Source organism: Diadema antillarum, unplaced genomic scaffold (genome assembly GCF_040938485.1).
Source record: "Diadema antillarum isolate AM-2024a unplaced genomic scaffold, OU_Dant_1.0 scf00000070, whole genome shotgun sequence".
Taxonomy (NCBI): domain Eukaryota; kingdom Metazoa; phylum Echinodermata; class Echinoidea; order Diadematoida; family Diadematidae; genus Diadema; species Diadema antillarum.
In genome coordinates this window covers 988,436-1,016,401 of record NW_027270959.1, presented here as the reverse complement: position 1 = coordinate 1,016,401, position 27,966 = coordinate 988,436, and the positions used below count along the sequence as shown (strand labels likewise).

The 27,966-nt window shown below is 38.9% G+C and overlaps 1 protein-coding gene across 1 annotated transcript; it reads right to left on the bottom strand.

Annotated features, from left to right (window-relative positions):
• On the bottom strand, nucleotides 1–27,966 carry LOC139716806 (dehydrogenase/reductase SDR family member 11-like). The gene is made up of 8 exons (XM_071628337.1): nucleotides 27,948–27,966; nucleotides 20,722–20,855; nucleotides 20,099–20,308; nucleotides 17,293–17,387; nucleotides 11,771–11,891; nucleotides 10,840–10,929; nucleotides 9,959–10,024; nucleotides 1–102 (listed from the first exon to the last, which is right to left on the bottom strand). The coding sequence occupies exons 1-8, from the start codon at nucleotides 27,964–27,966 to the stop codon at nucleotides 1–3; spliced, it is 837 nt and encodes a 278-aa protein (XP_071484438.1).

Below are 27,966 nucleotides of genomic sequence, written 5' to 3'. Positions count from 1 at the left end.
TTACTTACTGGACGCGTTCTGCTTAAATCCTACTTTCGGGTATATTGTGTGACCTGTGAACCAGTCGACGGTGGGTGCTGACAACTCAGTGAAGGAATTCCTCTGAAGGAATGGCCAGAAGTCCCACAGAAAGTCATTATCTTGACTGCATACGGGGACTGCGAGGTACCTGCACGGGAGTTGCTTGCGAGGTGCTGCCGCTAAGGGCCTCCTACTGGCATTCTGCGCGGACCTCTCCGGGCATCCCCGTGACTCACCCGGAAAAAGTTTTGGTCATGCCCAAAACCTGGCTTCGGTTAAATGGGACTGCGTGAGCACCTCCGGGTAACTACAGGCAAGATACGCGCTAGATATGAGGTACTGTCAGGTACCATCCTTGTCCGCCCGGGGAAATATTCTCCTGCGTGCTGGAAAATCTCTCCTCGCAACAAGCCCGAGTGGGGTGTGACACAGCCTTTAGGAAGGAGCAGTTTCTCGCAAGCATGCTAGTGAAAATGGTATAGGTTATGAGTAATTGCTGAGTTTGTACATGATTTGGCCAAGATGATGAGGATAACAATCCGTTTTCGGAGGATAAAACATTCGTGAGAAAAGAAAACTTTCCAAGTTCATTATTTGGACGTTTTGTCAAAACATTTTCAGAACACCTTTTTGTGGAAGGTTTTCGACGTATTTAAAACGTTTCAAATAGACGTTATAAGAATATTTTTTAAAACCAATAAAAAACCTTTCATTTTTAAGGACCTGCAGAAAACCTTTTGGACGTTATAGACGTCAGTAAGACCTTTTAAGAACATTCAAAACGTTCTGTGGACGTTCTGCGGACGTCCAGAAAACCTTTGAAAACTGTCTCGAACGTTAAAAAAAAAACGTTTTAAGAACGTAGAAAAAAGTCTTATGACCCGTTCCAGAACGTTTAGAGAACCTTTCATATCCGTCTAGAACGTCCAAAAAACCTTTTAAGGACGTCTAATGTTTATTTTGTATTTGGTATTTAAAAAATATATATAGGCCTAGTTATAAGATCATACAGGCACAATATGGGATTATTGTACCCCAATCCTAATCCTATATAATCCTATCCTAATCTGTTCCTAATGTCCTACCACCTATTCCTATACTACATCCTATTCCCTATATTGATGAATCTGTATTACATTCTTTTATATACCAGCAAAATGTTGTAATGCATGAAGACATGGTTAATAACATTAAATCATACACACCTTAATTAGGCGTTTGGTTTGATTCGTTCGCACAACATAGAAAAGATAGACTATTGGACTTGTTGGAAGCATTTTAAGGCATTTATGAACGTAATGAACGGAAGAGGTCCCAGTTAACTACCTGGCTGTTAAACATGGAGCACCATCTACCGTATGGGATTGCCATTTATTATAACGCAGAGCGGGACGCGATAAACGGGTGGAGACAACGGCTGAATGAGAACATACAGTAAGTACAAGCATGACAAGCGACAATATAACAATGAAAACATAAACTACAAAACATAAATAAACCAACAGAGGCATAAACAAACATAGAAATACAAGTTATTAATGAAGTGGATTGTAGCATTCATGTAAATTGAAAAAGGCATATTATGATAAAAAAGGGTTCAAACTTGTCCAACATAATAGTAATTTAATCATTTTTTAAATCTCAGTTTAAATGTAATAAACTGTGAAAAAACCCGATGTCATGACCAAGTCTCAAACTTTCACGAATAGGCCCGGAACCCCCCGTCCATACGCACCGCAGAGCACCTCCTTCAACCAACTTAATAATTGACATACAATTTCATCTTAAATGATGCTGTATATAATATAGGCAGGTGTGATTACTTACCTGTTGTGAAATATGATTACCAGTAGCAGTTAGATTGAAAACCAAAATGCCACGAAGTAAGGAAAGAGCAGTGAATAGCAGCAACAAAAAGGACTGCGGTGTAACTGAGCTATACTGCCTCATGCCAGAAACCCTTAACATATTTCATTCCCTTTTAGTTAGAAATGCACTTCCACTCAGTTGTGATAGATATGTATTCGTCTTGCACAACTTCGGAAATACAATACGTTTATGTTAGATATAGGATTCTGATTATCTTGGCATCACACTGTCCTTTGCAACTTCTTCCTTTTGTTTCATGGCAATCATCCGAGAAGCATTGACGGAGCTGTGTTTCGAGTGGAAACTGTGGCGGTTAATAACGTGCTTTTTGTGTTTCTCCTCAGTTAAGTTAATTATCCTGCATGGTGGGACGCATCAGGATATCATGAATCTAAGCATAAAACAAGAAAAAAAAAAAAGAGATAGTGAGAGAGGGGAGAGGGAATTAAAATCTGTTAGTTATCATTATCATTATCGTTATCATTATTATTATCATTATCGTTATCATTATCATTATCATTATCGTTATCGTTATCATTATCATTATTTTTATCATCATCAATATCAATGTCATCATTGTCATTATTGTTATTGTTAAATATTTTATCATTATTTGTGTGCGTGTGTGTGTTTGTGTGTGTGTGTGTGTGTGTGTGTGTGTGTGTGTGTGTGTGTGTGTTGAGGCATAGTTATGAGATTAATGACAGAGTCAAAGCTTGATGCAAACCAGACAATTGAACTTCGAGCGCGGAAACTGATGGCATAAATGCAACCAAAAATTTACGCATAGTAACCATGAAAAAGGTTTGAATTCCAGTTTTATTCCACGCAATCTCTCCTCCATCCATATCAACTCTTCTTGACACACTTTAGAGAGCTTAAGATTTTACATTCCGTTAATCCGAAAAGGAATTCGTAATTCCGACGGTTAGTTAGTAGCCACCGTCTTTTCATTTCCGGATTAACAATCCTTCGGAATATAACGGACATTACATCATTTTGGATTGACGAACATCCATAGGGATATGGATTGGGTGTGTCTCGGAATAACTAACATTGGTTAAACGATGTATTTTGTTACTTCCCTTTCATGTTTTTATGCCTCCGCCACGAAGTGATGCCGGAGGCATTACGTTTTCGGGTTGTCCGTCCGTCCGTCCTTCCGTCCGTCCTTCCGTCCGTCCTTCCGTCCGTCCTTCCGTCCGTAATGAATTTTGTGGACAGCGTAACTAAAAAACCTTTTGAGGTATCGTAATGAAACTTGGCATGTACGTGTATTAGGGGGTGAAGTTGTGCCTATCAACTTTTGATTGCACATGCTCAAGGTCAAAGGTCAAAAGGTCAAGGTCAAATACTTATAATTTCACTATTTCCACCATATCTATGCTATGAAGATATTCTCTTAAAACGTAGTGTATACATGTATTACCCAATTAAGATTCTCTGGTGAAAGTTTGGGGTCATGAGGTCAAAGGTCAAAGGTCAAAAGGTCAAGTAACAATATTAAAACTTCACTTTTTTCTCCGTAACTTGGAAATTGTTCAAGGTATCTTCATGGAACATAGTATATATACGTGTTCTGACTGGCAGTGATTATCTAGAGAATGTAGGGTTCATGGGGTCAAAGGTCAAGGGCAACACTTCAACATGTTATTATTTCCCTCATATTTATGCAATGCCAGCAGGATTTTTTTTTACACTTGGTGTATGCATGTATAACCTAATAGAGATTCTCTGGAAACTTTTTTTTTTTTGCCACAGAGGTCAAAAGGTCAAAGATCAAGGGAAAGTGCCGAACTAACTTTTTCCTCCATATCTCAAAAGTGGCGCAAGTTATCTTGATACTTTCTACATATTTATGCATAATCTGCCTAATAGTGATTATCCTATGAATTTTAGGGTCAAAGGCCAGACGAAAATACAGAAATTGCACTTTTTCTCCATACCTTGAAAATTACTCAATGCATAAAGTTATGAATGGGCAAAGTCAAGTTAAAGTCCTTAAATCCCCAAATACACGCTCTCTTATTCATCCAATTAAACCTAGGTCAAGGAAGGTGAACATTCAACACATTTGTGACTAACTTGTCATTTTAATATTTTACCAGTTTTGTGAAAATGTAATCACCATTGTCCACATGTAATATAGACCTATTAGGAGAATCATGCATTATGGCGGAGGCATACCAGTCGCCTTAGCGACATTTCTAGTTAGTTTTGATTCTTGTTTTGTAAGTCACTGACCGAAATTCCTTTAGCTTGCTTACGAGAACAAGGCAAGTGCCAAATTGTGTCTCGCCCTTGTGGTGACTATCCACTCCCCATGGACATCTACCATTCAAGTTTGGTCTCAAACGGACCTATGGATCAAAAGTTATGACCCACAATAGAAACGCGCCATAAAAACATAACATTGGGCTCTAAAAGTTCGTTGACCCCTGTTTGTGACCTTTGACCTTTGGTGATCATCCACTCCCCAAGGGACATCTACCATCCAAGTTTAGTCACAAATGGAGTTATGGATCAAAAGTTATGACCCATGATAGAAACGCGCCATAAAAACTTAACATTGGGCTCTAAAAGTTCGTTGACCCCTGTTTGTGACCTTTGACCTTTGGTGATCATCCACTCCCCAAGGGACATCTACCATCCAAGTTTATTCACAAACGGACCTACGGATCAAAAGTTATGACCCATAATAGAAACGCGCCATAAAAACTTAACATTGGGCTCTAAAAGTTCGTTGACCCCTGCTTGTGACCTTTGACCTCGTGGCGATCATCCACTCCCCAAGGGACATCTACCATCCAAGTTTGGTCACAAATGGAGTTATGGATCAAAAGCTATGACCCATAATAGAAACGCGCCATAAAAACTTAACATTGGGTCCTAAAGTTCATTGACCCCTGCCCGTGCGCTTTGACCTTGAACCAATGTGAAACTTTGTATGACCCCTCTTCCCTCGAAGTTTGATTGCAATTGAAGCCCAGAGTAAAGAGTTATTGAAGTTTTTGTAGCGTTATGGACAGACGACGGACGGACGGACGCCGCAGGCGATCCCTTAGTCTCCCCTCACCTCCGGTGGGCTCGACAAAAACTGTGTGATAGCTCAACTGACAAGACTACTCAAGACATGGACGACCATTTCTTTACAGGATATAATCTCATTTTCAGGTTCTCTTTCCTATAATACGGGAAATCAAATACACGCAGCAAAAAGAGAAAGTAAACACCTTTTCCGGTTAATATTTTTCATAGAAGATTTTGATAAAAATTCTTGTGTCATATAAAATTTTAAAGATTATTTAATTGGCTATTAACCTAGTAGGTTTATACAAATGGAAACTTTACGCATAAGTGAACACATTCATTTTTGTCCTCCAAGGCAAAAAGGTATAAGTTGCAAAATTGACATATTGAAATTCATTTGCAAATGCCCTCCAAGATAGCAATGATAACAAAAGACCAATTTAACGCAATGAGAGACATGAATGAAATGGCAGAAATAAATTTCTGTTCCCTCTTTTCTCTTTATATTCGAAAATAAGAACATAGTTGGGAAACTGAATGTGGAACATAAGAATTATCTTTCTATCAATTCAAACTTTAAAAAGACATAGGGAGTAAGCCGCAAAGGTGATAAAATCGACAGAATTTCTTCATTTTACCTTTCGATTAAGGAATTTATGAATGCATGAGACAAATTTAAGAACCAAATATCATTTCAAATTTTCTTAATTTGGAATAATGTTTTAAATTTAACCTTTTTTGTTACCATTGCTTTTTCTCTTATATCTTTTGACTATGGATTTGACAGAAGATTCTTCAGTTTCATCCATTATTTTTTGCCTTTCTTTATCTTTGGAGGGTTACAGAGACATTGTAGAGATCATAGGTTGATTTGTTGCAAATTAATTTGCATTTTCATTGTGTAGAAGTTGTCTTTTATTCTCGTGATTATGTGGAAGAGCATACACGTTTGAATAACAACTTGTCCATTTTTGCAATGTTAACTTTTGTGTCTTGGAAGAGAAAAATGAATCAATGAATGTATTCACTCATGCGTAAAGTTTCCCTTTTTATTGACCTACTGGGTTCATAGCAAATTAAATTATCTTTAATATGGTATATATAAAACACCATTATTCGCCAAATAGTCTATGAGAAAGATTAACTCGAAAAAGTGTTTACTTTCTTCTTCTTCTTTTTTTTGCTGAGCTTAGATTAGACTTGTAATCATATACATATATATATTTTGTAAACATGATTAATGTATAAAGAAGCATAAAAAAATTGTGTACATTATCACTCTTCTTGGGAAAAAAAGATGTAAATCATATTGTCCAGTATTCAGCTTAACAGATGTATGGCTTACTCACACTCCGACTTTATACCCAAGTTTGATTTTATAGAACCTGGAAAAACAAGGAAAAGGTAGGGTATAGTACCTAGCTTTCTATATAATTATAATAGTTGCAATAATGATAATGCAAAGCCTTAATTATGTATCATCACCCTGTTGTTATCATTCTTAGGCGAAGAGGGGTGCAGGACATATATCTCTCAAAAATACCAACATAATGTGTATGTGTGATCTATTAGCATATAGCATTACGTTCCTTACAATCCTTTGCCGGTGAAATCAATTCAAGATCCTAGGTATATCGTAATATAGGAGTACTTCATATCCCCTTATTCTTTTAGTGCTGATTCACGTGCAAGATATCTAATGAAATTTAGAACTTAAGGAAAGAAAGGTGTTTTTTTTTTATTTATCATGGTTTATTTCATTAACTGGAAATGCTTTATCATAATATAGCGTAAAAGCCTTGACCCCTACTGTGCAAATTCAATTCAATTCAATTCAATTCATTTATTTCCATACTTCTCATTTATGGACATTATAACAGAAATCAAACAAGTTCTTTCACCTTGTAAACAATGTGCAAAACACAAACAATATACATGGTGATAACACAGTAATTATATGTAATGATAACTGGTCAAAATCGAAATCGACATAGGGTTGATGAAAGAAAAGTATGGCGGGACCTACATGAAAGCAAGCTTGTTTAGCTGTAAGCCCCGAGTAATCAGTGTTTGTGAAAAAGAAGCGGAGAACGAATAGAAGATAAGACCAGATGATGTAATGGTGCCAAATAAGAAAAAAAAATACTAAAATGTGAACCATTACTGTGACCGAGCTATCATTGGTTTCAGGAGTACAACATGATTTAGCATCTTAGTTTACGATTTCTCAGATTTCATGTCCTCATAGTCCTTTCTCCCATTGACAAGAAACCAACAAGACACACTAGTAAACCCTTTACTTCAAATGATAACAATCATGTTCTCAAATTGCTAATCACCCTTTGAAACCGTTAGATTTTTTTCTGACATTAGAGATCACTTCCCCATTAACCCACCCTGATGTTTTGAATCAATCACATCTCTACTGTGCAATATATATAGTAATCTTTGGAATGTATTTGTATTTGTTTAAAACCCAAACCTGTGTATGTGCCCGTGTGCCTGGAAAGCTTACAGAGATTTTAACAATATTCAGCCGTTACGGTCAAGTTCACACAAATGAATGTAAAGCGGTCCAAGTAAATTGAAACACAATATTACAGCTTTGACGATTCGATAAAAATCATGGATAGAATGGTATTTAAGTGCCATGTCTTGGACGACGTGATAATTCTTTCATCAGCGTTCACACGATGTTTTAAATGTTCTTTTAGTTCCTGACACAATAAAGAGTGGATCAGTGCAACTAAATAGAATCTTAACTTCAACAACCATTTTTCTCTAGCGTTTGATTTTCTATCATTTTATTTCATCATTGTGATTGTGGTGGGCTATCATACAGGAACACCAAAGTTTGATGCGGTACATTAATCAAACCCTGAGAGTCGTCTATGGCAGAAATCAAATTTTGAACGACGAGATCTCGTCATTCAAAATCTGGCCTCTTGACGAGATATCGTCTTTCAAAATCATGACCTCTTGCCGTAAGTCTCGTCAGTAAACTTTTTGTTGGATTTGAAAGACAAGGATACCTCTGCGCCTGAAACTCAGACACAATGAATTCAACAAAGTTCACACAGTGTAAAAAGAAAAAAAATAAAAGTATAAAAATTAGCCACATTTTTTAGCTTCCTGTCGTCCATAAAATCAACAATCCGATGAGCTGTGTCCTCTGACTGAATATAAAGCGACCACATACAAAGACACTCGATCATATAATTAAAGCGGCTTCTGCAATGACTGCACTTTCCTCTGACCTTTGTGTTCAATGCCTTTTCCGTGTCGGCATTTATTATCATCTTGCAGTTCTATTGTCCTGACAGCAGAGCGCCATGGTTGACAGACATCAAGATTGCTGAAAAGTACTCCTTTTTGAAAGTATACAAATGTGCTTGGGAGCTGTGTTTATAAAGTGTAAAGAGTTACCAGCGGTGAAACTCCAATCTACAACCGAGTACGCTTGAATGAGAAGAATGGGGTCATGCCCACAGATCAGTGAATGTTTCGGTTTTATGATATATATTTGGTCCTGCAACAATAATTGCTCCCATAAAATATCTGCTAGCGAAGCCAAACCTTGCACAAATTCAGGCACAACACGCCCACCCTCACTCGATTCCTTTTGTCTCCTACTACCACTTTCTCAGGCCACTATCATTTCAAGCACACACTTACGATATGCGGTCTGAAGCATTTTTCTCCTTATAAACATTCCCTTTTATCTGGCATGTCTGGCGTCGTTTATCATCGTTGATAACAGATTTGTAAGTTACGTTTGCACTGCATATTCTCTCGTCCGTAATGTTGAAAAAATGTTATTGATGTTATTTTGTACTGAAAATGTTTTGAAAAATACTATTTATGATTTTATTTTGAATCGACATGATGAAAAATGCAGAAATATAACCACCCACCCAAACAAACAAACAAACAAACATAAATTATACTCACAATCCTTAACCTAATTCTAATCCTCAAATCAAACTACACCTAAAACCCTATCACGACCCTAACCCAAACCTTAAGTCCTTGGAGAATATAAGACTGGAGCAATTGTCGCAGGAGCTAATGTCGTGTCACCAAATGTTTCAGGAAAGTTACCAATTTGTATTATACACACAAGGGAGAACATCACTTGGCAACCACTGATTCATACATCCTAAACCTTTTGTAAAATCATTCTTTCCGACAACTATTTGACTATTTATGCCCCTTCCATTCCGAGAGTAATCATTTCTAAGACACCTGGGCCCCGTTTCATAAAGGATGTTAGAATGGCAACTCTTGCTGGAATGACAACTTCCAATAGCAACAGCCAGTCAGGAAGCTGGATTCTTGTTGTTGCCATGACAATTGTCATTCCAGGGAGAGTTGCTATCATATCAACTTTTAGTAAATGGGGCCCTGGTCTGATAAACGTATATATGTTGTTTTCTTCATGAATTCATGTTAAAAGAAAATGACGATTTTTTTTTTTTTTTTTAAGGGGGGGGGGGAGATAAGTGAATAGGGGAATAATGGTAATGAGGTGATGAACATCATCCCCTTATCTGAATGTATGTGATTGAAAGGTATTGTCATTCAAAATACTAAACATGTTCTGATATCCACGTAGGTTTAATTTTATTATCATTTTATTTATTATAATATACTTTTACATATATTTATTATTATCTTATTTATTATAATATACTTTTACATATACTCATTATAATTTTTTCGACCTTGCCATTACTCTTACATTTTGATGAGAGCCCTGTTGTTCATTTATTATCTTAATGATTTGTTTTGTACAAGTGGAGAAAAGAAATTCAAACTGAGTCTTATACTTTTTTTGCAATCTGTGAAGCTAATTTCTCTCTTCTCTGATAAGTCAGATACCTTTTTATATTTCCTCCCTCATCGTTATCTAAAACTTTCGAAGTCATGTTTGGTCAATCTTACCACAATTTGTTATAACCAAATTGAACATAGAGGGAAGAAAATTTGCAAACACATCAGTGAATTCAAGAGGAATTCTATCCTTGGTATCACTAACCTCCACATTGGGAGGTCGCTGCAAGACGTGAATCACTTCGTCGGCAATGTCCTCAGCTTGCATCGTCTGAAAAGGACGCAAACAAAAAATTACGTGCCCTGTGGAAGATCACAGTTCAACTTTGTCCCGAAGACTTCGTTATAACGGGAGTCGACTGTGTAAACCCCCCCAAACCATTATCAAAGTGTAGGAAGTTGAAGGACCTATCTTTAATGCACAAACTGTTTCAAATTTGAAAGTTTCCACTGGTTTGCAGTGACCTATATACTCTGTTATTTTGGTTCCGTTCTCTTTGACAATTATAATCATATCTGAACTGAATATGTATAACATTTTATGCCCTCTCAGAATTAAGAGCCTCTCCTGTTCGGACGACCCTCTCTCACACTGACACGCGCACACACTCATGTGGAGGACAGCAGAAATATTCTGATGTTGTGAACTTTATCATCTACATTAACACATAATTCGGGTAAAAACATACAAATAAACAAGCCTGCAAACAAACAAACAAACAAACAAACAAACAAACGTTTCTAATCGGGGGGGGGGGGGCATTTCATGAGGCATTTGGCAGATATTTTTTCTGACAAACCGTTGCAAGCTTCTGAAATCAACTGATTGGCCAAGAGAAAATTTGTCCGACAAACGTGACAAATTTGTCGGAAAAAACGCTTCATAAAATGCCCCCTGATACCGAAGAACAATCTAACTGGATTTAGTTGGGTTTTTTTTTTTCAGAGTTAAAGAATAATGCTAATGTATATTGTACTGTAATTACATTGACATGAATAATGTATTCGCTGCTGCCGGCAGAGAATATAACTATTTCGGATATTTTTGGACACTTCGGATATGGAGAAAGAACATAAAGCATTTACCGGATTCTTCTTATAGAAGTCATGGGTTGCGGAGTCTTCTCTCATGAGTCGTTGCTGGAATTCGGTTTCCACAACACCTGGTGAAATCTCCTGTATGAAAGGAAAAAAGAAACAAGACATCACATGACAATTACAGCTTACAGACATACAGAAATACATTTGACATTCTACAGTGTTGACACTGACTTCAAAACAAACCAGAAATGTTGAAATAATGGCATGCCAGATTAATTAAGCTCGGGGTTCACATTGGAAATCAAAATTTCACAAAGTAGCAGACCGTGATCTCACTGTATGGCTAAATAAAAAAAAGAAGTGTGTCCTTTGCTTACATGATAAGCCAAAATCAATTATAATCAAAAGTACTGTGTAGTTCTTAATGTTTGAAGGCAGTCTGCAACAACTTGAGACTTATAATATACTTCACCGTTTCTATCTGCCTTACACTCTAATTTTAGGAATATTCACCATTTCTAATAACAAAGGCATCAATTTGAGGCACAAGTATCTTGCCACATACAAATAACAAGGTGCCAGCATCGTTCTTTAATGATTGAAAGTCATGTGCATGTGCACCCAAAAGTTGATAGGCACAACTTCGCCCACTCATACATATGCATGCCAAGTTTCATTAGGATACCTCGAACGATTTTTTAGTTGCGCTGTCCACAAAATTGATTACGGACGGAAGGACGGACAACGCGAAAACATAATACCTCCGGCGACACTTCGTGGCGGAGGCATAAAAAAAAATGACATCACGTAACAACAAGTACAATGTATGTTTAACCGTCTCTAAATCCCCATTTCACAAAGCCACTGAAATTGTCCATGAGCCGGAATCCTTTCATCAAGAAAAAAAGTCTTTAGTAATAATGGGGATACAATGTATAGCTCTGCAGAGGCACACAAGATGCATGCAACGACTTACAGTGACACGAATGTTGCTGTTCATTTCTCGCAGATCTCTTCGAAGGGCTTCCGTCAACGCCCTCACCATGAACTTGGTGCCAGAGTAGAATCGATGGCCGGACACTCTGTGACCTGACATACTGAGTAAAACCCAGAAGAGAGAGTGGTAGGTCCTAAACAAACGTTTGGTCAATTCCATACGTTATAGATATATATATATATATATATGGGTGAGAATTTTGAACGATGTACAATTGCCAATTTTCGCACCTTATGACATTCTTTCCCTTAGAACACGCCAGGGTGATCTAAGAAACCAGATTTTTTCATGTCATCTCAAAGATTGGTAAATTTCCTTTCAGGAAATATATGGTTTGGTTGACTTTTGCATGATATTTTTCATTTGACAAGGACTTAAAGCGTAAAAATACGGTAAAAACGCTATTTTCACAATAATTTTTGTTTTTCAAACTAATGATGTGCATTTTTAAGCGTACGTGGCATCTAATATCTGACCATGTTCTGGATCTGACATATCATGGGTATGAACCACAAAATTATAAGAACTTTATGAGCACGTATAAAATCACAGAGAACAATTGAAATATCAAAGTCCTAAACAGACGAACGTCCGTGGTGCTTTTATTTCTATCGCTGCTGCAAATTCTACTTTGTTGTCCCAACTGTAATGTATACGAAAATTTGGTGTTCCACCTAATGAACATATCCTGCAAAAAATGTACGTCTGCTGGCTGTACATGGGACGTAATATTCTTTTATGCAAAATTATACTCAGTTTTCGTCACGGACGTGCTTCCGCTATTTTCTAATAAAGATCGTATCCCATTAAACGCTATTGGTGATATTGTTCTGAGTCGTAATCAACTAAGATCTAGCCACACGATAATATGTTTGTTTTGAGTTTCTGTCCATCCTTTGTCAAATAGGAACCGAAATTATCTTTTTAGACGAACCTCCGAGAAAAAAAGAACGTCCGTGATGATTAAAACGTTTTCGAGTGGGACACCATCCTACTTTGATGACGAAGGTGCATTTTACCTTTGGCTCTCTAGCCGAGGAGCTGTATGTTATTTTTGGAGCGGACTGAGGCTTGTCCGCAGTTTTTGGACCATGCAATTCACCGAAAACCAAGCAAATAATTAATATTTTCTCTGAAAATTCACCTCCTGATCCCCCTCTGAGCAATACATATGTTGTAAGGATGTCAAGTTTCTTATAATTTGCATTGACAATACCATTTCAAATTTTTGAAAGAGTTAGGAAGGCTAGGTACTCTCTGCCGATTAGTTATCCGTCGGGGAACATGACCCTATCAGTAGAACGAACGTCCGTGACAATTCCAGCGAACGTCCGTGACGTATGCAATCCCTTCGATAGGGATAACTTGTCCCGAAAGTGTCCTGTATTCTTTAAAACTTTTAGCTCCAATAGCCACAAATAAAGTTTTACGAAGTAAACAATGAGTTTAGGGCAGTAGTTTCAGAATTTTTAAGGCGTTATGTGATCATGATGAAGAAACAGTTGAAAATTTACTCACAATTTTACGCTTGTTTTCCCTCTAATTATACAAAAACAGCTAAACACTGAAAACAAAGTTATAGGAAAATGGAATTTTGCGTAATCTGTAATTTCTGTGCATTTAAATTTCTTTCTAATGGGGATCTGGAGACAATTTGTACTGTTACAGGTTCTGAAAGTTTCACTCACGGACGTTCTGTCCGAGAAAGGAAATTGCTGATAATTACAAATATATCACTGCACATAAAGTTGATGTTAGTTGAAAATATTACCAAATCACCGAGCCGCTCATACCCAAAAGTGAATAATGTTCAGCACTCAATTTACTTGTAATAACAAAAGGAAAACGTTTTGGTCACGGATGTTCGTTGGTAGAATAAGTCAATGGATTACATAGTAGGAGAAAGAAGAACAGTGCCACTTCTTAGTGACAGGTGCGCCAAGTGTTTATCTTTTGAGTATGGTAGCTGCCGTCTCAAACAGAACACATCCAGTTTTGGCCTCCATAACGGACGTTCGCTGTAATTGTCATGATATTAAATGCCTTAATTCATTCTTATTTTTCTCTTCATGACGATTTTTCTCTCATTCCCTCAGTAGCCTGGACATGCTGCAACCAAACAGAAAACAGAAACAAAACAAAACAAAGCAAAACAAATCCGAAAAGTGCTACGTAATCACATGCAGGATAATGACGGAAGAAGTCTGTAATGGGCATGTGTTGAATAAAAAATGGAAAAGTTTCAAAAGGACGTGGAAGCAGTTGAATAAAAATGACTGAGAAACAGAGAAGGGATCGAGCTCCAACACACAGAGAAAAGAATTGCCAGTGCACTCCCGTTGTACCAAATTCCTCTGGAGAAGTTTTTGTTTGTTTGTTTGTTTATGTTTTTCATTCATCGAAATGCCGTCACAAGCGAACAAAAATAATGCAGTATACAATTATTGTCTGATGAAAACGAACAAATTCTCCGCTTATCATCACATGGTGTTGTTTTATACTCTTCAATGAAAAGCAATGTTCATTTGTAATTCTTTCCAAGATTTTTTTTTTCATTTTACATCTAAGAGACAGAGAGATCGTCAATTTGTTTGTGCTTTTGTGCTTACTTTGAAAACACATGTTAAAAAAAGTAATGATTAAGAATAGGTTTAAGGTTGCACTTTGATACGTTCGCTCTTCCTAAGATTCGTTACTCCAATGTCCAAAGGTTTGTTATTCCGAAAATGAAAAAAAAAGGTTTGTAGTTAATTAAGGAGGTTTGTTATTAAAAATTTTCTTATTCCGAAAGTTTGTTATTCCGAAAAATAAATATTAAGGATCATTATCTTAGGTCCGTTCTTCTAAAAGTGGAAAGGGCCTGATATTCGTTTAGGTGAAAACGGTTATTATGAGGTTTTGAAATTTGGAGGATTTTAGTTGTTAACTTGTTTCTCCACATTTGGATAAGCGAACATGATTTTTCATGTTCCAATTAATAAACCTTTCGATTAACCTTCGGAGATTCCTATCATTTACCTAATAAAAAAGCTTCATAATTATTCGAGCTCTATCAATTTTCGTATTGACAAACTGTATGAACAACGAGCCTCCGAAATGACGCGCTACAAAATGTTTGTTATAAAAAAACATATTGTATAATATCGAAGTCACAAACATCCATCCAAGTAATATGGACTTATTGTGTCTTGTTATGACGAAACTTCGCAGTATCGAACCTATTATCATTTCTGACTAATATGATAATACAAATTCTCCTCGGTAACTGTGTGTAACACAAGGAGCAAACATAGAGGGATTTCTTCCCAACGTCTTCGTTTGCCCTCCCCAGCCAAACTTCGTATTTCTATAACGGAGCACATTTCTTTTGTCTTTCTATGTTAATTCTTTGTCATAATTTTAGCTGTGACTATGTTCGTTATAAGCAAATTGTGTATTGTAGACTTTAGATAACACATTTAGGACCTGAATCTTTACTTCATGATAACGAAATTTTGATAAATATATTCGTTCTCAAGGATGGACTACGTCACTGAGATTACACGTACGTTTGTACGTTCATTTACGAGAGATGGAAAAATTGTTTTCTTTGATTCCTCAGTATGAGAAGATAAACAAGCTTATATAATTGAGAATTGGTAATATCTGTTCAGGATTTTGCAGAGGAGTTTGTTCTCGACATGAAATTGCTGTTTGTTGTGAGTAGAATGCGTTTCCAACTCAAGAGAGCTGCATCTTGTTTGTTCCGAACGTCCGTGAGCTACATGCGAACCTCCGTGATGAAAACTATGCTATGTTCGTTGGGTTATAGAGACTGCCAAGATCAGATACATCTTAAAAAGGTATGTTATCATTTGGGAGTGGGGATTGAAGTATGGGATAGTGAAATAAGAGGTCAAAATATTGAGTTTCTGTAAAATGTGCGCAAAGTGGAGAAAGTGTTTAGCGGAAGAGCAATATTTCAACAGAAACGACGAATTTACTTAAATCATCAGTTGTCTACCATTACGTACAGGTTAAAAGTACAAGCTTAATATTCTGCAAGCACGTACACATGTCCCTTAAGATATTTTGTTAGGATTTTGAACTGAATCAGATCTTTGCAAACTATGTTAAATGGTATTCAAGTGTATGTGCTGTACTATTCCTCACGGACGTTCGCTGCTCTGGACATGGTAAACTTCAGCGGTGAATAAAAACTTGTTCCTCTGGGAAAATCCTAGTATAATTGGGTTCATATTAAAGCTTGAGTTATACTCTTTCAGGTAAGATGAATAATTTGGAAAATTTCCTACTTTTTAAATTTTGCCTTGTTTTGGCTCAATTGTACATCGTTCAAAATTCTGACCCATATATATATATATATATATATATATATATATCTCCATATATAGATTATATTATATATTTCAATTCTTTCATAAGGTTCTAGTCTTGTAGGATATTAGTTACAGTTATTGATGACGATCAGTTCGGGATTTTAGAGATTATATCCCATTTTTCCACTGTGTTAATGTGGATTTAATTAGGGGAAAATTATGTGATATCTGTTTTATAATCATGTATACTGAGGAAAATATAGAATATGTATGATTTAATCTATAGTGTAAATATGTATAATTTCATAGAAATGACGTCAAGAAAGACCGTGTTTGTTTTCAACTTATTGAGTGCCGAACAAGAATGTTAAAATAGTTTATGTGTCTCTGAAAACTAGGTTAGTTCATGTTTCTTTTGTACTCATGTATTGTTCGTAAACTTGTGGAGATTAGATTATTAGAAAATAAAAGCAATGGTGTAAAGTGTAACGTGCAACATCTTGTGTGAGGTATACTCTACTACTTTTCAAATCGTTACTAAAAGTAAAGGAACAGATTAGATACATGTCTTCTTTTAGTAAGTGATCCAGCACAGATTCATTTCTGTTTCTTAAGAGTAAATCATATGCTGTCTTGAATCAACTGATGAATGTTTTTTTTTCTCAATTATCTTTAAAATAGACAGAGACGTTTACTAGTAATCGCCAACAGTTATTCTACATCAAAGCAACGCTCGGAATTTTCCCCCACAGCGTTATTTGCCCATTGCATGTCAATCAAAACAAAACGAAATATGAAAAGTTATATGGAAATGAAAAATAATGTTTTCCCAGCCCATGTCTGCGCTGCAGTCTCAGAACAATGTGACACACTGGGGGTTGCCAGCTTGGCGCATAAAAAAGTTAATAGAAAAAAAAACTAAGGGTGAAGGCTGAGCATAATGTATGTAATCTATCATCTTTTTTAACCATTACTATAATTGTACTAGATTAGATACATATTATCTCTTAATAGATTTTAAATAACAAGAACTAACATAGCTGATGTTTCTCAGGTTAGCACATTAAGTACTTTCTATTCTCTTAAATCGACTAAAGTATATATTTTATATTTGTCTGTTTTCATCAAGATCACCACAAAAAAAAAAGTTCAATTGTTGACAATACGAAGCAAGACTTTTACCTGCTAATGTGTATTATGTGCCCATCATCGAACCCGTTAGTTTTCATCATCTTTATTGATTCTTGAGTACAGATGCAGAGAGCCATGACGTTGACCTGAATGAATGTGGTATAAGAACAATCAGGGTTGGATTACAGGAAACCCAAACCCAAATAGCATTGTGGATTGAGTGAAAGCAGCAACATTTAATAGTTATGAATTTTTAAAGTTTTGGTGTTGGAACCACTGGATGAGGAGACTGCTAGAGATTATGACGTATGTGTGGACAACAATATAAAGAAAATAATACAGAAAATTCCACACAAATTCACATTTCTAGCATAATGAAAGAGCATTTGACGAACCGCTTTCAGACAGCAGGGGGATAATTGCTACCCCTAACTCAGTATCAAGTTGATGTAATGTGTAATTTTGCATGAAAAATGAATTTCGTGGAATCCATATAACTTTTGCATCGATTGTCCGATTTTCCTCAAACTTCCACTGATGTGTTCTACTAATGGTGCTGCTTTCACTCAATCCTCATTGCCTTTAACTGTGACACTTCAAATAAAGTGAATGGGTAAACAGAACATCCATAGTACCTACAATGCTCCATTCTGGTTTCATTTCAATGGGCAAACACAAACCCACGCAAGCGTTAAGGTCCTGTCACACCTTTCCGGGCAAGCTCCGCGGGCTTGTTGCGTGCATGGATTTTCAAGCACGCAGGGTAATTTTCTGCGGGCGGACAAGGATTTGCGCAAGTTTCGCGTGCGTCTTACCTGCTGGACGTGTGCTACTTACGTTCTACTCGCGTTCTAGTTACGGGCTAGTTGCGTGGGAGTTGCCTGCGAGATGTGACCTCTACGGCCCTTCTACTGGTGTTCTGCGTGGACATCTACGGGCAATCCCCGCGACTCACCCGGAACATGTTTGAGCATGCTCAACGGCCCGTCATACCTTTTTTGGCAAGCCTTGCTTGTGACTTGCGGGGAAAAATTTTTGCTACCCGGAGGTCCCCGCAGATGGCCTGCACAATGACAGTACCTAGCACGTAGTCTCCCGTATTTGCGCACGCAAGTCTGATTTACGCGCAGCCAAGTTTTGAGCATGCTCAAAACTTTTTCTGGGTTACTCGCGGGGATTGCCAGCAGAGGTCCACGCAGACCAGAGTATAAGAGGAGGCCCCTAACTGCCGCAAGTCACCTAGGCAGTTAAGCCGCGTGCATGTTGAGGGTCAGTTACTGCCTTTCTGCGGGTTGGTTGAGAGCCGGCTGCGGCCAGGATTAAATAAATACTCCTTCAGAAGAATTCCTCCACTGAGTTGTCAGCCCCCCAACGCACCTGACAAGCAGATCACACAGATTACCCCCATGTTGAACTTAAGTAACACGTACGCGTCCAGCAAGTAAGAATCATGCAAAACTCGCCCAAATGATTAAATTGTTCGCCCTCGGGAATTGTCCTACATGCTGGCAAATCCCCTCATGCAACAAGCCCGCGTAGCTTGCCCGGAAAGGTGTGACAGGGCCTTAACATGGTTGCGGGTAAAAAGATTTGCGTGCGCACCTCCGGGCGATTATGGGTGAGATACGTGCTAGGTACTATCATGTCCGGGTCATCTGCGGGTAGTAAGAATTTTTCTTCGCAAGTCGCACGCAAGGCTTGCCTGGAAAGGTGTGACACGGCCTGACCCTACTTCTGCTGTTGTGTGCCCAACATGTGGCCGCGTCTGCGCGTCCGCCTTTGGGCTCCGCTCCCACCTCCAGCGTCACTGACGTCTATTGTTGAACCCGACAGACTTCCATTATTAACATCGATAATACTGGTTAATTTTTTACATCGATTGTTTTTATCCCGAACTCACATTTTTTAAATATTTTGAAGCGCAGATGCTGGGTTTTTCTTTCATCTGCAAATGGTAAAATTGTGCCTTTAAGCAATGTAAAAAGAAATGGTATGGTAGGCAGCAGCCAGAAAGGAAATGTCTCTTATTTTGATCTCTGATTGATTACATACAGAAGGTGAAAATGTAGCAATACTTTACAATTATGACAGACTGAACGAAGACATTTTTGTTGCTGTTAATTTAAGCGCTGGACATATCAATAAAGCAATGGTCTCAATATTCCAACCCCCCTCGTTTATTCATGCTCATTTAAAAGCATGCAAAGATACATTTTGTATAAAAATCATCTATACCCCCTAGGAAAATTCAAAATCATCCTGCATGCTATACTTCACTAACTTGTGGGATTGATTTTGCTGATAGCTCTTGAAGTTAGGATACATGCCACCTCTAAAAATAAGAACAATATGTTGGGTATACAATATAGAGATTAGATGTTTTGAAGCAGATTTGTAGAAATGGGTCTACATTCCTAAAAAGAATAAATAAATGCAAAGTTTACTTTGGATTAAAAGGAAATAGACAAACAACTAGAGAGCACATAAAACAGCAATAGAAACAGCAGAGCACTGGGGGTCATTAGGAGGGGGTCATCCCACAAGACCGACCCCCACGAGTCATACATTCCACGAGTTCGACATTGAAAACAGGTTCGTGAGTCATACAGCCCATGAGTCCTACGGCCCATTAGTTCGACACTAGGCAAATAAAGCCAATGAGACCGACACTAGGTATAAAAACAGCCCACGAGTTCGACAGATACAACACGGGGTTTAATGTGTCGGTCTCGTGGGCTTTGTTTGCTTTAGTGTCGAACTCATGGGCTGTATGACTCGTGGGCTGTATAGCTCGTAGGCTGTATGACTCGTGGGTGTCGGTCTCGTGACGTGCACCCATCAGGAGAGATATACATACATCCATCATGTTCTGCCAATCCGCGGGATTTCCATTGATGAGTGAGCCATCAAAACTCAGACCAGCGTTGTTGATGCAAACATGAACAAGCTTGTGTTCCCGCCTGATCTCCCTAAACATGGCAGAGATCTGATCCCTCTTGGTGAGGTCACATTGGATAGCATGCAGCCGGCCTGTGGCTGACTCCGTCTTCAGTTCTGTCTGGATCGCCTGTTTATATCAAAACAATAACAGTGTTGCCTGTTCGACTTTCATCACCTTTTTAATTGTCTTCATTTTCTCACGCGTTGTCATAATTTTCTTATTTCTTACCGATTTTGATAATTTTTGCACTGTTCTGCAGGGATTTTTTCCTCTTTTGTATTCGTTTCTATCACGTACCGAGTATTTTACTTTGATAATGAGGATCTTCCCATCTTTACGAATCATCTTTAAGTTAGAACTTTTAACAAATTTGTGGAGGTCAGATTCAACCAAATATATAATGTCCAACGATGTTCTGGTATCAAATTCTTATTGATGTTGCTGCTGCTGCTGTTGTTGTTGTTGTTGTTGTTGTTGTTGCTGCTGATGGATTTATGGTTGTTGAGGTGATTAGCTATATTCAAGATCAAATGTCAAACCTTGATCTTCTCCACATTGCGGGCACATCCAACGACTGTCATACCCTGCCTGACAAGAGCTCTAGCTGTTGCTGCTCCGATGCCCACTGAAGCACCTGTCACCAAGGCGACTTTTCCCACCCATCTCTCCATGGCTGTGATGACTTTTAAAAGAGTGTTGTGGGACTTTACTTCACAGGGACCTGCCAGGGCAGTTAAAGTAGGATGTTAACACAAATCACATCTACATCAGTGGCTGATCCAGGGGGAGCGCTTCGGCCCCCCCCCCCTTTTTATTATTTTTTGTAAAAACGAAAGAAAGAAACAGAAAAAATGGGTTGCGTGCGTCCCCTTTAATTTTGTAAAGACGCCCCCCTCTTTACGGAATTCCTAGATCCGCCCTTGTACATGATAATGGCTTCTTATGGGAGTACGCCTACATACATACACAGGCATAATACCATAATACTTATGACTCGCTCTCCCTCCCCATCCCCGTCTCTCTCTCTCTCTCTCTCTCTCTCTCTCTCTCTCTCTATGTATATATATATATATATATATATATATATATATATATATATATATATATATATATATATATATATATATATATATATATATATATATATATATATATCTGTTGGATATATGTCCGTCGGGAATATTATAGTTTGTTGAGGATTGTTGAAAAGTGCTCGATGCTGTAAAGCAGAGCATAGGCGTACCTGTGCTTTGGCGTCTTGTCCGCTACCGTTGCGGCGGTTTCACGCTGTGGCGATCTTCAGGCAGACTGATTTTCCAAGTGATGTTCTTCTGTCGACTGTCTGTGTTTATGTGGCTCGGTGGATCGGCTTGACACATGGATGGTTTGCCTGTTCCTGTGTCTACATTTTGATAGAAGTTCGGGTCTTTTGTTGAGCACGTTTTTGTTTCGGAATGATAATGACCCTCTCATCGAGGCAGAAAAAACAGGAGTAGAAATATCACGTGGTTTAACCCACCATACAATGCAGCGACCAAGACATAATGTGGGGTAGATCTCTGAAGCTCATCAGCAAACACTGCCCCCAAAGGACACAAATTGAACCCAGTATTCATTGGGAACACGGTAAAAATGAGTTACCGCTGGATGAAAAACATGGTTGTAGTCTTGAAATCCCACATTCAAAGAGTTACCAGTCAATCCAGCCATGTGACACGGAACCAAAACCCAAATTCAACTGCCGTCAAAAAGACCAATGCCCGCTAGCGCTGAGAGGAAGATGCATGGAAACAATTCTTGTGTATATAAGGCAACCGTTTGGCATGACAACGTGGAAAATACGGACTCACGGGGTACATTCAAAGACAGATACAGGAACCATGTTGAATAGATTTAGAATGAAAAATTAAAAAATGAGATCCAGCTCTCAAAATAAGCCTACATCTGGAGCCTGAAAGACAAACAGTCTTACCAAGTATCTCACGAAGTGTATGTCGACATGGCGACACATAAGTTTAATGATGTCTAGTCGAATGACACTTTACTATATGGCGTCCGCAGGCCCAGGAATGTACAATCGCTTTATGTCGATAACCTCTACACTTTTAATTGGGGAAGCTGACTTGGCAAAGATAATCTATGTAGCCATGTCGACATGTAGGGCCTATACTTGTTTACGTAGACTTGGCGAGATAATGTATGTCGGCATGTCAAGTTGTTAAAGTTGATGAGTCAACATGGTGCGAGTGACAATCATATCCTGACATATCGACATGATATGAATATCAAGTCGACTTGACAAGATGAAGTAAAATGGTACACCTGTGTACTTCCATCAGTGGCGTATCTAGGGAAAACGGCGCCCGGGGCAAGCGCGAAAATTGCGCCCCTAATTTCTGAAAAAAAAGTGTTCAACCCCAACCCCATCCCGGTAGGGACTTTAAAAAAAATCCACATGATTATGCTTTGTCAAGCACTTAAAAGGGGTCTTTTGAGGGGGATTCAAATGTGCTAAACTTTGGCAAGCGAGCGCAGCGAGCGAGCCGAAATGTTTTGTATTTAAGCTAACAAAACATGGAATTCTTGTCATTTCTTTGGTTATTAATCTTACAATAAATTATTCTGAGCAAGATAAAGTGGCGGCCCTACAGATAACGATTTATACCAACAAACTGAGGACTTGAAAAAATACTCTAAATTAGTACAAGCTAGTGAGCCGAAATATGTATATTTCCGCGTCATCATTATGTTTTGTTCTTATCTTGTTTGATTTTTTTTTTTGCATTGCGTCCCCCCCCCCCCCCCCCCCATGTTCGAAACCGTTGGCGCCCTCTTTCGATCCAATCGGCGATCGCTTCCGAACGAAAGAAATTGCAGCCGCTGCTCCGTCTAACATTTTGCCTGCTAAATACAAAGAGAATTGAGAATTGAACACAATATACATTGTCATTTTGTCCGCGTCATCATCACGTTTGTTCTTGTTTTTTTTTTTGTTTTTTTTGATAAATTTTGGCGAGCGAGCGCAGAAAGCGAGCCGAAAATTTTTGTATTTCAGCTTACAAAACTTGGAATTCTTGTTATTTCTTGCTTACGAAATCCTTCCATTGTAATCAACATACAGTGACGGCCCTATACAGGTAAAGTTCTACACGAACAAACTGATGACTTGAAAAAAAGAACTCGAAACTACGCAAACAAGGGTCACCAGCTCGATTTCAGGTAGATAAGGCCCGTGAGCTCGATACTTTATAGGCAAATAAGGCCCATGAGCCATACACTCGGCAAACAAGGTCCAAAAGTCCACCTTACTTTGTACGCAGGTTTGTTTCGTGGGCTTTTTTTTTTTCATAATATCTGAGTCGTGGGCCTTGCCTTGTTTGCCCATAGTTTCGATAGAGATCATGGGCGTAGGGTCGAGCTGGTGGATTGTTTAACTCTTGGACACATTTTACTTTATGTCGAGCTCGTAGGCCTTATTCACCGAGTGTCCAGCACCTGAGATGTATGTGTGTCGGACTCTTGACGTGCACCCGTTTCCGCCTCTCTAATGGAGACTCTCCACTGGAGACTCTCAGGGTCTCCAAGAAGTCGTGGTAGAACGATTTTTTTTCGATTTTTTTTTTCAGTCTCAAGCTGGTTTCGGAGACGTTTCCGCGACATCTTCTTAGTTGCAAAAACGTCTCGAGACGTCTTCGTGATCTTGCGGAGCACCATGGTTATACCTACCAATGCAAAGACCTCGCTGAGACGTCTCCACAACCATTTGACATCAGAGAAGACGTCTTGGAGACTAAAGCTATGTACATTGTACAAAGCTATGTACATTGTACCAGAATTGTGCAAAGTATATCTACTCTCTAAAAAAGAAGAGTGAAAATGTTCACTCTTGAAGGAGTGAATAACAGAAAAGAGTGAACATTTTCACTCTTCTTTGTTTTAAAGTTTAACAAGGAAATATTATTCAAATGTCTTCAGTTATTTGAATACATGTCTTTATTGCAAAAGAGACACTCAGAATTGTTTTTAACCTTTATCCCAAATCGAATACAGGTGGTGTTGGTTTTTTTTTTCTTATGGTAGAATTTCTTTAGGTTATTATACTTCATGATGCTTTTATTATGTTCTACAAAATGATAAAATAATCATTGTGTAAAGCACTTTTATTTTGTTACCGATTTTTTTTTTTTTTTTAACGAATGAAATGTCAATTAAACTGAAAAAAACCTGCTCGTTGTTCTTGTCACATTCTATCTAATTAGTTCATACAACATCAAAATAATCGACCTCTATAAAGGATTTTTTTCTCTTTTGCCCATTACTTCATACTGTTTGTATTTCCCTTTTATAAAAACCGACGAAACCGTCATTTACTCTGACAACACTTCGACATCGATATCAGTCATAAAAATGAACAATACGATCGCCTACAGGAAAAATGGCCTATGCAAAAGTTTATCCAAACTAAAGTCGTAAGCCATTTCTTGTATTCGTCTTAATGGGTTCCTAATTATCATACCTATAATTTGCTATCCTCTATGGAATGCCCAACAGCTGGGTGATGTAGGACCGGCCGCTTCGCGCGGCGCCGCCGCCGGTAATGGGTGCCATCTTCGACGTCCGTACCCTACTTCAACGTTAACCTCATCTTCCATGGGCGTCACCAGGGGGGGTGCGTTGGGTGCGAACGCACCCCCCTTCAGATCCTTAAAAAAAAAAAAAAAAATCAGTCTGCGAGCGACCTCAACGCCGGACGCTAAATAATCATTCTTTTCTATTTTTTTAAATGTTTTGCACCAGGGACACACACACACACACACACACACACACACACACACACACACAAATGAAATCGTCAGCAAAAACAATTCGCACCCCTGGTTCTGGCAGCACTGATTTTATACATATCTATTAGTGTTTATATTTCTCGACCGTACTGTACATCCATACGATACGGAGCACTTATACATGTTTGCATGTACGTGTGCTACTTACAAGTATGTAGGGTCTATGTACGTTACTTCTGACCAATCCATATTGCCAGCCCAAGAGCGAGCCTTAGCCTCATTAAAAAAAATATTCAAAAAAATGGAGAGGCAAGCATATTTTAGTTTTGCCCCCCCCCCCCATAATTAATAATTCCCGAAATGAGAAGATTTTCTTGCTTTTGAAAGAAAACAAAAGTAGTTGCCCCCATAAAAATATCGGAAGGCAAGCGCACCATTTGTCCCACCCCACATAATCATAATTCCTGCGATGAAAAGATTTTCTTGCTTTTTTGTTAGAATTCAAGAAATCTGTCCAATTATTTCACCCAAAAGCAGTGGCGTAACTATGGGGGGGGGGGGGGTGCGCCCCCCTCCCAATCCGCTGGTAAAAGAAAAAAAAAGATTTACCGAAATAGCAGTTCAAGTGTTAGTAAACTGCTTCTGAATGAAAGGATGATCCAGAAATAAGATATTTTTCTATGATTTCTTTTAGCCATAATTAAATAGGTATATGGTGTGAAACATTGTTCAAAAAGCCCGGACCCGACAAAAGATTGTGATTCCTGGTTGGCATTCTGCATAACAAGCAGGATGTGCGCAGTGTACTCAGTACATCCGAACGAAGAGTCGCTACAATGTTGCGCAATGTGATGTAGAATGTACACCTTTGTACCTTACGCTTCGTTATATCAAAGCTAGATAATTGATTTTGCAGTGTTGCTGTACATACTAGTCTTTATAAAAATGTCTTGCATTGCCAATAAAAAGACTTGACCTGGGCTAATTCCTAACTTGTACCATGTATATAATACACACACACAAACAAACACGCACAATTAGTTAAGGGGATGCTCTAAAGTGCAGATTTTGGACATCCTTTCCCCGCTTGGTCACTTCGACGCCACCTCGCTGGTCATACCTCCCCCAGTCATGAACATAAACCCACACCCTTGACTACCAGTGGCGGATCCAGGAGAGGGGCGCACCGGGCGTCCCCCCTTTAATTTCCAAAGCGAAAAAAAAAAGAAATAAAATAGCTGCAAACGCTCCTCTCGCTTGCATTTAGTGGTAATGCCATTCTCCTGAAGTTGCTGCCAGTAATTGCCGGCAGTTGCGCCTGGTGCGCCCCCCCCCCCCCCCCAATATAGTTTCCAAAGCGAAAAAACATGACTAAGAACGGCAGTTTGGGGACTGTAAAATGGCAAAATTTTCAAGCTCGCTCTCTTCGCTCGCTCGCATTTAATTGTTATGCAATTCACCTGATGTTGCTGCCAGTAATTGCCAGCAGTTGCGCCCGGTGCGCCCCCCTTTAATTTACAAAGCAATAAAAAAAAAAAATATGGCTACAATCGGCAGTTTTGGGACTGTAAAATGTCAAAATTTTCAAGCTCGCTCGCTCCCCTCGCTCGAATATAATCATTATGCTCTCCTGATATTGCTGCCAGTATTTGCCAGCAGTTGCGCCCGATGCGCCCCTTAAATTCTAAAGCGAAGAAATATGCTACAAACGGCAGTTTGTTTGTTTTTTACTGTAAAATGTCAAAAATATTCAAGCTCGCTCGCTCGCTCGCTCGCATTTAGTTGTTACGCGATTCTCCTGATGTTGCTGCCAGTAATTGCCGGCAGTTGCGCCCGGTGCGCCCCCCCCCCCCTCCTTTATTTCCAAAGAGAAAAAATATGGCTCCAAATAGCAGTTTTTGGACTGTAAAATGTCAAAATTTTCAAGCTCGCTCTCTTCGCTCGCTCGCATTTAATTGCTATGCCATTCACCTGATGTTGCTGCCAGTAATTGCCAGCAGTTGCGCCCGGTGCGCCCCCCCTTAATTTCCAAAGCAAACAAATATGGCTACAAACGGCAGTTTTGGGACATTAAAATATCAAAATTTTCAAGCTCGCTCGCTCGCTCGCTCGCTCGCATTGAATTGTTGTGCAATTCTCCTGATGTTGCTACCAGTAATTACCGGCAGATGCGCCCGTTGCGCCCCCCACCCCTCCTTTATTTCCAAAGCAAAAAATATGGCTCCAAATGGCAGTTTTGGGACTGTAAAATGTCAAAATTTCCAAACTCGCTCTCTTTGCTCGCTCGCATTTAATTATTATGCAATTCACCTGATGTTGCTGCCAGTTATTGCCAGCAGTTGCGCCCGGTGCGCCCCCCCTTTAATTTACAAAGCAAAAAAAAAAAAAAATATGGCTACAATCGGCAGTTTTGGGACTGTAAAATGTCAAAATTTTCAAGCTCGCTCGCTCCCCTCGCTCGCATGTAGTCGTTATGCCATTCTCCTGATATCGCTGCCAGTAATTTGTCGTTTCACGCCGTCATTCCATAATCCATTTATAGGGGGTACAACCCCCTCCGGCACTTCCATACCCTCCCCCTACCCTTGCTCGCTCCCTCGCATACTAACCCCCCCCCCCCCCCCCCCCCCCAAGATGAAATCCTAGCTACGCCGGTGCCCTTTCCCCGCTTGGTTTCCCTCAAAAAACAGTAAAAGTCTAGGGATTGAGAGCTTCCTATATTCCAAATGTCTGTCCAAAAAATCTCGTAAACATTTAGTGTCAAAACGCACCCCCCTTGAAAAAAAGCTGGTGACGCCCCTGTCTTCTCGTTTCTTTGTTTCTTATCTACAAACAGTGTAGACGTTGTAACACATGTTCTACAAAAAGCTATATACTCCTTTTCTGTAGTCATCTGTTCATATGTTTTCAAACGGGCAAACGTATTATTGATCTGCCCCTATGCCACGAGCCGTCGGTTTGGTACACCTTATTCTTTGCACACAAGTCACCTGAGTGCAT